The sequence below is a fragment of the Abramis brama genome (assembly GCF_963993115.1).
Source record: "Abramis brama genome assembly, chromosome: 6".
NCBI lineage: Eukaryota > Metazoa > Chordata > Actinopteri > Cypriniformes > Leuciscidae > Abramis > Abramis brama.
Genome location: NC_139968.1, coordinates 20,590,499 through 20,606,968, shown reverse-complemented (window position 1 = coordinate 20,606,968; position 16,470 = coordinate 20,590,499). Strand labels below are relative to the sequence as shown.

Here is a 16,470-nt window from a genome sequence, read left to right as displayed (position 1 = left end):
TAAAAGAATGCATAAAACTGAGAGAAATAATACTACTTTCTTTCAAAAGAAATGAAATCCTGACAGCTGTGGTTGGCGCACATAACCTAAAAAATGAGAGTGAGGGTTCAGTCCGCATCGGAGTAAAGTCCTACATCAAGCATCCGGACATTAAGAATGACATTATGCTTTTGCAGGTAAATATATACACTTGTTCCAGTTGCAGAAAAAAAAAAAAAATAATAAAAAATCAAAACAATAAAATAAAATAACTAAAAATTCACTTTCAGGGCTCCTGCACTATAACCTCATATAAAAATGAGAAAATTATAAACTGTGGTTTAATCTAATGGAAGATAAATCTATTCGTTAATAATGAATGCTTTTAAATTACAGCTAGAGAAAAAAATCAAACCAAGCAAACGTGTAGATTGGATATCATTACCAAAGAAAGAATCCATCGACAAAAAAGATCCTGATTGTAGTGTTGCGGGCTGGGGACGTCTGGCAATGAAGTGTCCAAGGGAGTGATCGTCTAATGGAGGCCAAAGTGAAGATAATGGATAACGCAACATGTAAAAAAAAATGGAAATACTCAGAGTCACAGATGATGTGTGCATATGGCGACGGTGGATCCTGCAAAGTATGTAATCATTTTATGAAGTGAGTTTTAATTGTGATATGGCATTTTAGTGACGTGTTGATCTGTGTTTCTTAACAGGGGGATTCAGGAGGTCCTTTGGTTTGTGAAAAAGCTGCAGTTGGTGTCACATCTTTCGGTGACCCTAAACACTGTAATTCACCTAAGTATCCTAATGTGTATACTAAGATTTCACCGTATCTTCCATGGATCTATGAAAATATTAGAAATGTTAAGTGACTTCATTGAAAATAAAAAAGGAAGAAGTTTTCCTTTATTCTTCCAAAAAAAAAAAAAATCCAGATTTTTTTCCCAATTAAAGTATCACATTGCAAGCATCAATCAGTCAAAGTGTGTTTCTTGTCACAACCATATATAATTACAATATTACTGTCACGAATCAAGTCACAACCAGGTTTATTTAGCAAAAGCAAACAACATATGACAGTGTGCATGGCACAAACAATACAGGACAACCAACAGAAACCCAAAAGGAACTTAAATACACAAGATAACCCAGGCAGTGTCGGCCCAGATCCGGCCCACATCTGGTACACATGGATTCCACATGGTCCAGATGATGGCCGGATCTGGGCCGACACTATTTTGCTGTCTTGGAATGAACTCGATAATGAACAGCTGTGAGGATTAAATGAATATCTATGGTAACTGATAAGTGGCGGCAAACTAGAACAAAGGAAACAGGAAAGTAAAGAGAAACAAACTAAAACTTCATGAAAATCAAACTAAACAGAGAATAACCATGACAATTACATGGTGGGCGCTAAAGTCATTTCACATTAGCAAGTACACCTCATTTTGATTGAGCAAAGGCAGAAATGTCCAAAATTGGAATAACTATGGTATAATAAAGTGAGATTCTTTAACTCAAAATTATTTTTATTTTTTTCCAGATTTATCAAGCTAAAATAAAGTACACTTGAGTAGAACCTTCTGACGCATTCTATCCCAATCTTTCATCATTTAAGACAGGGCTCACCAATCTCGGTCGAGAGAGAGAGAGAGAGAGAGAGAGAGAGAGAGAGAGAGAGAGAGAGAGAGAGAGTGAATTTCCTGAATTTGTGCGGCTCATTCGGTAGCAACCTCTGACACAGATGTTATCGCCTTGCTACTGAGAAATACTAGGGTGAATTGCCCTAATGTGGGACATTTTTTGCACTTCAGACTTCTGTGACATATTGCGATGTGTAACCAAAACATTAAATCCACACCCAATACCATTTTAAAAAACCCAGGATGTATCCTAATCAAATCAAAAGAGAAAATTCAGATAACCCATTCATAAGATAAATTATAGACATATTAGTGCTCTTATTGCAAGTCGTCTGAGAAAATCTGCAGCTTCCTAATGTGGGACAGAACGTTTCCCCAATGTGGGACACTGAAAAATCTATGATAAAAGACCAAAAATCACATTGATACATGTAGAATAGTAAAATCTTTTATTTTATATTCACTGGAGAGTAGATAGGGACATTCCATGCCCTGGCCAACAGTCTCAGCTGAGGGACCCCACCATCCTCAACAATACTCCTCTATAGCTCTTTTCATCCTGTCCTGCCTCCACTGATTAAGTTTCTTTCTCTTATCCTTTCCCTGTTTCTGCCTCTCTTTCTGTGACAATCTGTCCCTGTCTTTCTCACCTTTGCCATTGTGATCTAAAATACATTTCATTGAATTAATCAGATGCATAAAATAAAGTGGAATTGCTTTAGTGGTTTTCTACTGCATTTTTAAATTCAGAGCTATTTTTCATTTTAAGTCAACTATACCTTTTACACATACATGGCACATACATGACACACACACACACACACACAGAGAGAGAGAGAGAGAGACACACATATGTAGGCATGCACACGCACACATACACACAAAAAAAGAGCCTTCAAACCGCCCTTCAAGAATAAAAAATTCACATTACTGTAAAAATCTGCATTAACAGTATTGTAATATTGCATTACAAGACTAAAACCATGTAAATAACCATGTTTGTCCCACAAACCATGACCCACCATACATTTTTGACTCATTGAAGTACTGTCCCACATTAGGCTGATCATGCTGTCCCAGATTTGGAAACCACATTTCCTAATGTGGGACACTAAGAAATTTGTTAAAAATATAAAATATATAGTTTATACACACAAAGTTAGACTATTTTTTGATGGACAAACATTTCATAAGCATATTAGGCTAAAAAGTACCAGGATTGCATTGTTTAAAATGTATTTAACTCCTTAATATCAAACTTGTTAAATCTCTATGTCAATGGCCTTCGGATGGTCTTCACACAAGGTGCCTCCTGTTTGATGATTGCTCCACCCTCAAATTTGATTGGACATTTGATAGGTCATGTGATTTTGATCACATGACACCACAGCTTTGTCTAACCCATAGTTTCACTGTCATTCATGTATTTATGGGGGACCTACAAACACTAGACCTTAGGTGTCCCACATTAGGCAGTGTCCCACATTAGGGCAATTCACCCTATGTATTTTTCAGCAGTGAAACTTATTTTAATTGATAAAATATTGCGTGCAGAGCTGATAACTTTCTGTGCACTAGTCTGTGTGTACATGTGGCTGTGAAAGATCGTGAGAAAGATTTAGAATGTGCTATAGTGATAATAAAAGATAACTGTTAATAAGATAAAAATGTTAATAGTTTGACATTTTTATCCTGTGGTTTGTCATGTTTATTTGCTTGATCAGTGCAGGGCCGTAGGCCTATTTACCTAATATATTATGATATATTTGAATAATTAAACACTGTGCTGTCAAAGTTGATACTGTGGCTTTATATATGGTCAGACACTTGCATGTGTCATTATATAATTAACATTCTACCAAACCAAAATCAATAGATCAATCTAAAATAGAGTTTTGACCAGTGAATGTCAAAACGTGTTTGTCCGCCAATAGAACTTAGGATGAAACACACGCACATGCTATTTAAGGAAGTTCTCGACGACAAATGCTAGACTAAGGCAGTCTTCTCCACTTCTCAAATACATAAAACATTAGCCTTTATAGAGAGAGTTTCTTGAGTAAAGAAAACACTGTGCTTATTCAAACATTCAGTCATTTATTTACCCGGTTTCACTTTATTTTAAGGTGTCACTGTTACAATGTAATTATATATTTAAGTACTGAGTAATATTAATTAACTACATGTACTTACTATAGGGTTAGGGTAGGATTAGGATTTGGTTGAGGGTTAGTTGCATGTAATTATGCATAATTTACTGCTATTACTATGATAAGTACATGTAACAAATGTAACAAGGACACTGTCAAATAAAGTGTTACCATTTACCCTTGCATTGCAGAAAAGATGATCTAAAACACTTCTTTTATGATAGAGGTAAGGTGGAGTTATGAGGTTTGTCCGAGAGTTTGAGGATCCAATGGAGATACGAGGTTTATTCACAAGCTATTTTTAATACGTTTTCCTGGTTAAATATTTGCAGAGCAGAACCAACAAACAGGGTGACCAATAGTAATGATGAATGGGGGAAAAAATGACAAAATATGAAGATACAAGGTTTCTGCCCGATGTCTAAAATTTTGTTAATTTAGATAGTAATTATCTTATAGTGTTTTACCATTAGAGTGAAATAATAATAATAATAATAAAAATTCTCCTCATTGTAATTGCATCCCGTGAGCATATATAGGCACTGAGTGCGGTTTTTGATTCTTTTGCTGTGATAGGCTTGTGAATAACTGAAATAATTTGGCGAATTGACATGGAAATTTAATGCGGTGAAAGCTCGCCTGGAACTACTTTAGTGATGCCGTTTAAAATATAAATCAACAGTTTAGAATGGGTCGACCAGTCAGAATCAAGTATTTCAAAGAAGCCATAGTATGAGGTGAGTTTTATTCGTATGTGCTGATCATGGCCTAACTAATTGGAAGGATTGTCCTTGTATACCCTGCATCAAAACATATAACAATATAGATATTGGCCTTTTTGGAATGATATTGTGCTTTTAAGGGTAACAAACTGCACATCAGCTGTATTATGAGCTGGAAAATATCCAAGTACTAAAATGCATGCATACATGCTCAATTCTTATCATCTAAATCAAGTTGAATCTTCTTGCAATACCGGAAGAACAGTATCTTTTCATCACTGTGTTGCTCATACTGCAAGAAAAAAAAAAAAAAAATGACTTAGGTGCAACTCAGTGACTCCACCCACTTTTACAGTATATTTATACAGTGTTTTGCCATGAGACCTCTATGTCATCATCATCATGACCATCATCATCATCTCTCTGCTCCTGCTGGCTTCTCTGCTGCCACACCTGACCTTCACTGGTGAGATTGATTATATTACAGTAAATTATGATGATTTTTAAGGATGTTTGATTCGTATATGTGCTGAATAAGTTGACTGACAGCTCTCTCTCTCTCAGCTCATGTGAATGTGGGTATAGTGAACGGCACAGAAGCCAAACCCCACTCCAGACCTTACATGGTTTCTCTTCAGACAAATGGGGAACATATCTGCGGTGGATTCCTCATTTCTGATGAGTTTGTCTTGACTGCTGCACATTGCTGGGATGGGTAAAAGCTTGTTTAGAAATCACTTTTGAATGACACAACAACTGCAGTGCAACCATACAGTGTGCTGAATGACATACATTACTATCATGACTTTCTCTTTCAACAGATTTGAGATTCTGACGGTTGTTGTTGGTGCTCATGACTTAAGGAAGATCAAGAGTTCAGATCGCTTCAACGTGAAGTCTTACATCCCGCATCCAAGCTTTAAAAACAATCGTAATGACATCATGCTTTTGAGGGTAACAAACTGTAATACTTTTAGTTGTTCAAATTGAATCTGATCAAGAAACAGTGGCACAAAACTGACACACACTGTGTTTGAATTTCTTTTGCAATCAGGGCTTTTGTACTAACCACACAAACAGCAGTATAAACAACTGCAGTCCAGTCTTAATAAAGATGACTAAATCTTTTATTAATAATGGTTGTGTTTTTGAATTACAGCTACAGGAAAAAGTTGAAGCAAACAACAATGTTAAAAGGATCTCATTACCAATGAAAGGCGAAGACTTGGGAACAAATTCTCTCTGTAGTGTTGCCGGCTGGGGAATAATGAAGATTGGTGGCCCAAAGAGTGATCGTCTAATGGAAGCAAATGTGTATTTAATGAATAACACAGAATGTAGCTATAGATGGGGGGAGTTATACTCACTCTCAAATATGATGTGCACAAAAGGCCGTGGTGGTGGATCCTGCATTGTACGTACCAAAAAAAAAAAAGATTCACATACTTTGATTATGTTATGTCAATTAATGAGTTTAAACTGACACGGTATATTTAATTTTTAGTGACGTGTTGATCTGTTTCTTCACAGTTTGATTCAGGAGGTCCTTTGGTTCATGGAAACACTGCAGTTGGTGTCACATCGTTTGGATATGAGCAGTGCAATTCACCTCAATATCCTAATGTGTATACTAAGATTTCACCATATCTCGATTGGATCGGCAACATAATTTGAAATGTGAAGTGAGTTAAGTTATTGAATGCTTCCGTAACTTCTTTCAATAAAGTATCACATGACAAGCATCAATCATTCCAAGTGTCTTCATTGTCACAACCATATAAAGTTACAATATTACATGGGGGCACAAAAGACCTTTTACATTAGTTCACTTGGTGGCCATCTTGGTTACACCCTACAATTCCAGTCATGCAAGTATGGCTCATATCTATTTGAATGGGGAAAGTCTGAAAACTTCAAAACTGTTGGTCAGGGAAAAAATCAGGCAAATATGGTATAATAAATTAAGCTTCTTAAGCTCAAAGACTACAATATATATTAAATATATATTAAAATTATATTAAATATATATTAAAATTATATTAAATATATATATATATATACATATATATATATATATATATATATATATATAATTATATATTAATATATTCAATTATATTATAAGCCTATATATATATATATATATATATATATATATATATATATATATGAAGAGTTCAGATAAAAAAACTGTAAGTGCCATCTGAAATTTTCTTCTAGAATGATCATTTTTATGAAGCTTGTATATTTAAGTTCAGTAATTTCACTTAACCCCTTAAGCCCTGAAGGCTTTTTTAGAGTTGTTTTGTCTGAGTGACACACACAAAACTAAAGACTCATAACTCCAAAACTATAACAAGGAGAGTCAAAAGATAGGTATCATTTGATTTTTGAAAATATAAATTACATTACATTTGGACATTCTTCTGCCGAGAAACTGCTGATAAATACAAAAAAATATATATAATTTTTATTTTGATTTTGCATATCTCTCTTATTTGACATGCAATAACTCGGGAAGGAAATACGGTAGGGGGAAAATTCTTTTTTGGAGAAGTTCCCCTAAATGTGAGCTGCATCTGGATCAAATTTTGTGGTGATCGCATAAAGTACTCAAAAGTTACAGCATTTGGAACAAAGGTAGTCTTTTTGTTTAGTCCTCACACATTTGGAAGGCAATAAAAAAAAATTGTTTTCTGAGTGACTGTTACGTGCCAGTGTTTTCTTCCCTCCCCTTTTTGTCATTTGTTGCTGCCTTTGCTCCCCTCTGCTGTTGGTTTCTTCAGAGCCCGTCTACGGAGAGCCTACCCACTCCCTATTAAGTCCTATTGTACCGAGTTTTGGTTGTAGTTCCACCAGAGTTCCACTGGGGGCGATCGTCCATGAGTGCAGAATGAATGGGAGTCTATGGGGCTAGACGGCTAAATGTGTCTCTTTCACCCGATTGCCGTTGAGAAATGTCAGATTTGATTGTAGGTTTTGCAAGTTCAACATGGGTTATAGGTCGAAAGTTGAATGAACGAGAACTTATGTCCTTTCGATTTCTTACAGGTTGAGTTGTTGTTGCCCATAACACGCTAGCATTCTGCTAATGAACACTGATTGGTCAGTGAAGGACTGATTACGACCAGAGATACCGCTTGATGGCATCGTGGCATCCGAAGCGGGCCCAGAAACAAACAAAACAAAAACTCTTCTAGCACGTGTATTTACCTGTATCAGCTGTGTTGTCGATGCCTCGAGTGAAAAGAAAGTGCAGAGCGCGAACGCAACAGAGTGACTGAAGGATTGCCGTAAAGCAGCATCTCTGGTCGTACGATGTGTATGACGTCATTGACATTTTAAAAGACTTTTTAAAGCAAATAAGTGACTCTAAAAAATCGAACACCCAGCAATGTGTAATTTCTTTGCATCTCCTTTCGAATACAACATTCAAATTACTAGACAAAAAATTATATCCTGAGAAAAGTGGATTTTGATGTGTATAGCGCCATAGACCTCCATTCATTCTGCACTCGTCCTGTGAGCGCCCTCATATGGAATCAGAGTGGAACTGCAACCAGTTCAGAAGCCGGAAGTTTACTGAGAGTGAAACTTCTCCCCTTATTAGACATTCTCTGGTTTCTTCCTGTTTTCCCGCTCTCTGCTATCTTTAAGTTTTTAGGTGCTGCTATTGGTCGGAGACAACCAATCATTGGCTATGGTTCAGGATTTAAGCCATTCTGGAGGACGGAAGAGGAGGAGCTTGGAGCGTTTGTTGGCTTGTGCTACTATTGTTGTAGAGTACTGACTTTGTGGTGGTTCGCTTGCCTGTTTTCTTGTTGGATTGTGTTGTTTGCTCACTCAGAGGACTCCTTACCTGATCTACCATTGTACCAGTCCGGAGAGAAAAGAAAAGGGAAGTATGTCACGTGACCTACATCTTGCATTCACGTAGCATAACAATTGTTAGACACATTAGGGAAGGAGCGTGTGCAACTGTGTAATTTTGGTTTGGTTAGTTAGTAAAGTTTTAGTTATGGCGTGTTAAGCGCTGAAGAATTCTTTATTTTCTGTTTTTGTTTTAGTTAGTTTAGAGAGTGGGGATTATTAGTTAGAGTGTGTGTTTTGGTTTTGTTATTTTGTTTGTTTAGCACCGCTCAGTTTCTTTCTCTCTGTGACTTATTTCAATTATTACTTTTCAATTATTTTGCTTAAGTTGTATATAGCTGTAAATAAGTTTATTTTGTTTGTTTACATTTATTTCAATTTCTGTTTGTATGGAAAATAAAGCGAACCACCTGTTTGCAGTAGTTTGTTGTCAGTGAGTCATTCGCCCACAATACTTCCCGGAGATCAAAACTATAGGAAAGTGTTTAATTTGTTTTGTTTTTTTTTAATTATGAACGTCTTCCTCATACCTCTAAGCCATCAGGGGACGTAACAGTGACATACACAAAACTAAAGACTCATAACTTCAAAAACACAAAAAATATATATAATTTTTATTATGATAATGCATATCTTTCTTACTTGACATGGAATAACTCAGGAAGGAAATAAGGTAGGAGGAAAATTTTGGGGAATTCCCTCTACATATGAGCTGCATCTGGATAAAATTGTGTGGTGATTGGATAAAGCAATCAAAAATTACAGCATTTGGAACAAAGGTAGTCTTTTTGTTGAGTGCTTGACGCCCTCTCATGGGCATTTTTTTAAATTGTTTCACCATGAAGAATATCTTGTCATAAAAGCAACAGATTAAGTTCATTTTGGGCTCATTTTAATTGTAATAATATTGTGTAAAAAATAAAGTGCCATTTTCAACTATTTTTGAATGTTTCATGAGATGTATGATGTTTCTGACACATTGCAGTACATAGTACAAAAAAGTATTTTATAGACTACTTATCAGCACATAACTCAGCAATACTTAGGAGTTTTTCAAATTGGCTACATTCACTGTAAAGATCAGACTCTAAGCTTTCAAATGACACCATTTTTGTGTTAATCAAGGCAATATTTTTGAAAAATATGATAATGAATATTTTCGCAGCTAGGTGGCGCCCGCGGGCGGTACACTCCGGTTTAGAGAGACTAGTCAGCACTCGTTTTGAGTTGATTGAAGTGGTTGGATGCTTTAAAAAGCTGAGATTCTAAGCTTTATGATACATATTTTGTGTTATTCCACATTTGAAAACGAGCACGGATGGTTCCGGGAAAATTGGAAAACACTTTGCACCCCGGAAAGAGAGAAGTATGCATACTTGGTTTTCAACAGAGGCAAATGATGTACTGAGAGGTGTGCCAACTCTCAGCCCAAAACACCAGGGCCCGTATTCATAAAGAATCTTAATGCAAAGAGTAGCTCCTAGTGACAAAATTCTAAGAAAATTCTTAGAAATGTGGGCGTTTACTCTTAAAATTGAAGAAAAAATCCTAGTAAAGAAAAAAGTAATTCAGAAAGCATCTTAACCCTTAAAAGAGGTCTTAAGGTAAACATTGTTAGGAGCACGGATGAGGACTTTTAAGAGGCTTAAGAGTTTCTTTAGCAGAGGAGAAAATGACAGAAAGATGAAGAAGGAGAAGAAATGTGTTGCAGACAATGGATGACAGTGAGTTAATAAGAAGCTATATACAGTGAGGAAAATAAGTATTTGAACACCCTGCTATTTTGCAAGTTCTCCCACTTAGAAATCATGGAGGGGTCTGAAATTGTCATCGTAGGTGCATGTCCACTGTGAGAGACATAATCTAAAAAAAAAAATCCAGAAATCACAATGTATGATTTTTTAACTATTTATTTGTATGATACAGCTGCAAATAAGTATTTGAACACCTGAGAAAATCAATGTTAATATTTGGTACAGTAGCTGTTGTTTGCAATTACAGAGGTCAAACGTTTCCTGTAGTTTTTCACCAGGTTTGCACACACTGCAGGAGGGATTTTGGCCCACTCCTCCACACAGATCTTCTCTAGATCAGTCAGGTTTCTGGGCTGTCGCTGAGAAACACGGAGTTTGAGCTCCCTCCAAAGATTCTCTATTGGGTTTAGGTCTGGAGACTGGCTAGGCCACGGCAGAACCTTGATATGCTTCTTACAGAGCCACTCCTTGGTTATCCTGGCTGTGTGCTTCGGGTCATTGTCATGTTGGAAGACCCAGCCTCGACCCATCTTCAATGCTCTAACTGAGGGAAGGAGGTTGTTCCCCAAAATCTCGCAATACATGGCCCCGGTCATCCTCTCCTTAATACAGTGCAGTTGCCCTGTCCCATGTGCAGAAAAACACCCCCAAAGCATGATGCTACCACCCCCATGCTTCACAGTAGGGATGATGTTCTTGGGATGGTACTCATCATTCTTCTTCCTCCAAACACGTTTAGTGGAATTATGACCAAAAAGTTCTATTTTGGTCTCATCTGACCACACGACTTTCTCCCATGACTCCTCTGGATCATCCAAATGGTCATTGGCAAACTTAAGATGGGCCTTGACATGTGCTGGTTTAAGCAGGGGAACCTTCCGTGCCATGCATGATTTCAAACCATGACGTCTTAGTGTATTACCAACAGTAACCTTGGAAACGGTGGTCCCAGCTCTTTTCAGGTCATTGACCAGCTCCTCCCGTGTAGTTCTGGGCTGATTTCTCACCTTTCTTAGGATCATTGAGACCCCACGAGGTGAGATCTTGCATGGAGCCCCAGTCCGAGGGAGATTGACAGTCATGTTTAGCTTCTTCCATTTTCTAATGATTGCTCCAACAGTGGACCTTTTTTCACCAAGCTGCTTGGCAATTTCCCCGTAGCCCTTTCCAGCCTTGTGGAGGTGTACAATTTTGTCTCTAGTGTCTTTGGACAGCTCTTTGGTCTTGGCCATGTTAGTAGTTGGATTCTTATTGATTGTATGGGGTGGACAGGTGTCTTTATGCAGCTAACGACCTCAAACAGGTGCATCTAATTTAGGATAATAAATGGAGTGGAGGTGGACAATTTAAAGGCAGACTAACAGGTCTTTGAGGGTCAGAATTCTAGCTGATAGACAGGTGTTCAAATACTTATTTGCAGCTGTATCATACAAATAAATAGTTAAAAAATCATATATTGTGATTTCTGGATTTTTTTTTTTTAGATTATGTCTCTCACAGTGGACATGCACCTACGATGACAATTTCAGACCCCTCCATGATTTCCAAGTGGGAGAACTTGCAAAATAGCAGGGTGTTCAAATACTTATTTTCCTCACTGTATTAGATCGTGCAGGGATCATGTTTGTGACTGATCTTATTAGAGACACGCTAATATCTCCGACACAGCGCAGAAATGCCATAGCGCCAGAAATGAAAGTAATCACTACATTACGATATTTGGCAACTGGGAAAATTCCATGTTTGATACATTAAAACCAACATTCAAACCACCACTTAAATAGACATGCCAACAATCAGTGTAACTGGAAAGAGTTCATTTTTTTTTATCATTCTAAGCAATCAAATACCTTATAGGAAATTAACAGCATGGTAAAAAAAAAAAGGATTTATATACACATATATAATGTGTGTGTGTGTGTGAGAGAGAACGGTCAAATAGGAAAAATTACGCATGTAATTTCAAAGTGAAGGCTTAGAATAGACCCTATACTTAAAATCACTTTTTTTTTCCTTCTTGGACAACCAACCAATCACAGTCTTCAAAAGATTGTGTCATACATAGCAACGGGGTCAGCCCCGCCTCCTCACTAAGATAAAAGTTTTTGTCTTTTCCTTACTCAGAGTTGCTCTCAGATCGGTCCCGAATCGCTTTTAAGCTAAGACTCCTACGTAAAAGTTTTTAAGCTAAATTAAGAGTTTTCTTAGAGGATTCTTAGAATCTTTATGAATACGGGCCCAGGGCCCGTATCCCTAAAGAATTTTTGTGCAAAAAGTGGCTCCTAGCGGCCAAATTCTAAGAAAATTCTCAGAGTCATGACGTTTTCTTAGAATTTCCCCTAAAAGTGACACGAAAATCCCAGTTAATATAAAAGCTATTCCTCAAGATTCCTAGCGCTTAAAAGGGCTCCTAAGGCGAGATCTGCTAAGAGCAGGGAAGAGGACTTTTAGTGGCTTAGGAGTTCCCCTAAACAGCTGCACAAAATGGCCAACAGAGGAGGCAGGAGAGATGTCCTGCAAACACTGGATGACAGGGAATTATTGAGACGCTACAGATTGGATCGTGCAGGAATCATGTTTGTGGTGGATCTCCTTAGAGCAACAAACCTTGCTCCTCAGTCCAGTTCGGCTTGCGATTCCTTTTTTTTCTCCATTTTCTGTGTTTGTAGGATATTTGTTAACAAGCCTTCATAAATAGACCAGCCAGCAATCACAGACATTGATAAAAGCTGAGCTGTGTTACCCTCGTTAAGACCACACTGAGTTGTAACGTTGCAATTTCTACTTCATTAAAGACTGCCCCTTGAGATAGGCCATCTTGTTTTCAATGGGGTCCATATGGGAGTGAAAGTACAAAATATGCCAGCTAGGATATTAATATGAGCAAATAAGACACAAATCATTATTTGAACAGGGTGTAATGAGCTTAAGTTTTCATATATTTTAGATTCTAATGTTAGGCTATAACCCCTACAGCTTACTATTCATTTTCCAGATATTTTCTTGAATGTGAAATATTATTTACAATTACAGTCTGCATAAGATTAGAGTGTATAATTATGTTTATTGATTTGAGGGTACATCCTTTGCTCATTATCACCAAAAGTTCATTTTCATCAAACTTGTAGGATCAACCAATCACGGCTTTTGAAATGATGACTCATACCTAGCAACGGGGTCAACCACACCTCCTCACTAAGATAGGATTTTCCATCCATTCCTTGCTCAGAGTTCACTGAAAATGTTCTGGAATCACTTCTAAGCTAAAACTCCTGGCAAGGAATTTTTAGGTTAAGTTAGGAGCTCTCTGAGAGGATTCTCAGAATCTTTAGGGATACAGGCCCTGGGGCGTAGAATTTAGTAGGGACGCTAGGGACGTGTCCCTACCAATATCCAGTGACACTGACAATGTCTATTGTCAATGTCAATGACTATGTCCCTAACAATAATTTCGATCAAAACCTAAAATATATTTATATATAACCACTGTTGTCCGGTTGTGTCTTGTGGTTTTAATGTATTGGGCTTATTTTATTTAATCAGGAAACATCTTATTTAGATTAAAATCTCTTACAAGAGCGTTCTGTGAAAAATGCGCAATTCACGGTACACAAACGGTTATGAGTCCCGCCTGCTTAACACACATCGCTAAACTGATTGGCTTTGTTTTTTCTAACTTGTGAGAGGCTCTGGTTGTGAAGCGGCAATGCTCCTCCGAAGGAAACCTAGATGCGGTAAGCTAGGGAGAAATCAACAGTTCTGTGCACAAAAATGCGGGACAAATCAGTTTTTACTACTGTATTACAATCGCGGGATAAGTGGCGAACAATCGTTAGTTTGACAATCGCTAGAGAGAGAGAGAGAGAGAGAGAGAGAGAGATTGTGTATGCTTACGTGTGTGTGTAACACTACATTATAGGGACAAAATGTCACCACAAAGATGGATACTTGTCCTTGTGGGGATTTATTTATTTATTTCTGGAAAACAGCTGAAAATGTAAAAATGCAGAAAGTTTTCTGTGATAGGCAGGGTTAGTGTAGGGGGATATAATATACCGTTTGTACAGTATAAAATCATTATGTCTGTAAAAAGTCCACTCCCCATAAAACATAAAACACAACATTGCTTGGTCTTGTTGAAATGAGAGGAATGTTTGATGAAGTTGAAACCCTTGTCATCCCAGTCTCATCAACTGAGGCTGAAAGAAGTGTCAGTGCTTGACTGAAAACACGGCTCAGAACAATGGCACAAGTGACACTTAACAGTATTGCTGTGTGTCATGTCCAACAGGACAAACTGGACATTATTGATATGAAACAAATATGCCAACAGTTAATTTCTGTAAGTTCACTTTTTAAATGAAAATTATGTCATCATTCACTCTCCCTCAAGTTGTTTCAAACCTGTATGCATTTCTTTCTTCTGCTGAACACAAAAGAAGATATTTTGAAGAATGTCGGTAACCAGTATTGAGGGTTTTTTAGTCAATGGAATCCATCAACTGTCTGGTTACCGACATTCTTCAAAATATCTTCTTTTGTGTTCAGAAGAAGAAAGAAATGCATACAGGTTTAAAACAACTTGAGGGAGAGTAAATGATGACATAATTTTCATTTTTGGGTGAACTATCCCTTTAATGACAGTTAATAAACTTAAATATTACTGTAATATTTACTAAGCCACAGAATTATTTTTTAGAGGGCACTCCACAGAAGCCAAACCCCACTCCAGACCTTACATGGTTTCTCTTCAGAAGAACTCTCGACATATCTGTGGTGGATTCCTCATTTCTGATGAGTTTGTCTTGACTGCTGCACATTGCCGAAAGAAGTAAGACTGTAATTTTTTTCTAAGCTAAAATCATGCATTTTGTATTCAATTCACATTTATTTGTATTGCGCTTTTCACAACACATTATCGTTTCAAAGCAGCTTTACAGAAAAATACATGTTTGTTTCTACATTACTATTTAGAGTAATCTGTTATCAGAGGTGACTGTGAAAGTAATGTCCATATGACAAAAATATACAGTGCTAAAATAATACAAATCATGCAGTTAGCTGATATCTTGTATTAATTTAGGCAGATACAAGGATCTCATAAAAGCAATTATTACATTGTAAAAAATTATGACAAATTAGTCATGACATCATGTTTTTACATTGCTTTAACTCATCAAAATGAGTTAAGCAATTAAAAAAAAAAAAAAAAAATTCAGCATTTTTTTTTTACGTCAGTTTAATGTAATTTAAGTTGAAATTACATAAACATCCAAGTTGATTGTACTTAAAAAATTTAAGGCAGCAACGTTTTTTTTTTTTTTTTTTACAGTTTACAAGTTGTGATCATAATGATTACTATATATAGAAAATTTGGGAGTGATGCATGTTGATTCAGAGTTGGCATTATCTGAAGTCTTCGTAGGGGTTGGCGTAATCTCTTCACAGGTTTTGGGTCATCTGAAATCTTCATAAGAATATTCAAACTAAACTAAATTAAAAGTAAAATCAATCATGGTTTCATCATACCTTCACAATCTTCTCTGAAAGAATAAAGAAACCTAAAAACTGAAGTTAAAATCAATTAGCAGTTCACTTGGTGGCCATCATGGCAACACCCTCAATTTTCAGTCATGCAAGTACGGCTCATATCTACTTGAAGGGGGGAAAACTGAAATTAAAAAAAGAAAAGAAAAGAAAAGAAAATATTTTATAAGTAAAACATTTAGTTTAGTCTAAATTAAATTAAGTTGAATTAAAACAGTCCTGGAAAGGCCTCCAGGATTTGAGTAAAAATAAATAAATAAAAAAATGTACCCAGCAAACTGGGTTGTTTATATAACGGAGCATAATCTGACAATCTGACAAGATGCTGACAATTACCTCCATCCTCCCCACCTCCACCAGGATGGTCCCTTCCCCTCCATCCTCCCCACCACCACCAGGATGGTCCCTCCCATACCTCCCAGGGGTCGGTTGCGCCCCTGCCTTCATCTTCAGGCAGGAAATGCAGTTTCCACTACCCTCGGATTGCGCGCTACGGACGGGGCCTATGCCAAAGAACTTTATAAATAATTGCTTGCTGGGCTGTTAATAAATATATGCTTCGTTATATCATTTTATCTCCCGAGTCTCTCTGCTAGAACTAAAAATAACATTACCTTCCAAAGGATCCCAATGCTAGGAATGTGGATATTTATTTTCAACAATGTGAATGTGTCAACGATCAAAGAACGCTCCGTTTACAACAGCTGTTTAAATTATTCTCAAATATTTAATGAACGATTTGTTTGACAGCAGTGGTTCTTGAGGCAAAGTCGTTCAAAATGAGCAGATATAAC

At 36.9% G+C, this 16,470-nt stretch overlaps 1 protein-coding gene across 1 annotated transcript; it reads left to right on the top strand.

The window, feature by feature from the left end:
* Positions 1–4,764: 4,764 nt before the first annotated feature.
* LOC311084935 (complement factor D-like) lies at positions 4,765–6,247 on the top strand. Its single transcript, XM_084117258.1, has 5 exons — positions 4,765–4,971; positions 5,070–5,220; positions 5,327–5,459; positions 5,665–5,919; positions 6,036–6,247. Exons 1-5 carry the CDS (start codon positions 4,908–4,910, stop codon positions 6,177–6,179), a joined length of 747 nt encoding a protein of 248 aa, XP_083973384.1. The 5' UTR covers positions 4,765–4,907; the 3' UTR covers positions 6,180–6,247.
* Positions 6,248–16,470: the final 10,223 nt, after the last annotated feature.

Coding starts and splice junctions, on each gene's coding strand:
- LOC311084935 (XM_084117258.1), top strand. CDS start 4,908: ATGACCATCATCATCATCTCTCTGCTCCTGCTGGCTTCTCTGCTGCCA. Junction 4,972..5,069: donor GCCACACCTGACCTTCACTG/GTGAGATTGATT, acceptor TCTCTCTCTCAG/CTCATGTGAATGTGGGTATA. Junction 5,221..5,326: donor GCTGCACATTGCTGGGATGG/GTAAAAGCTTGT, acceptor CTCTTTCAACAG/ATTTGAGATTCTGACGGTTG.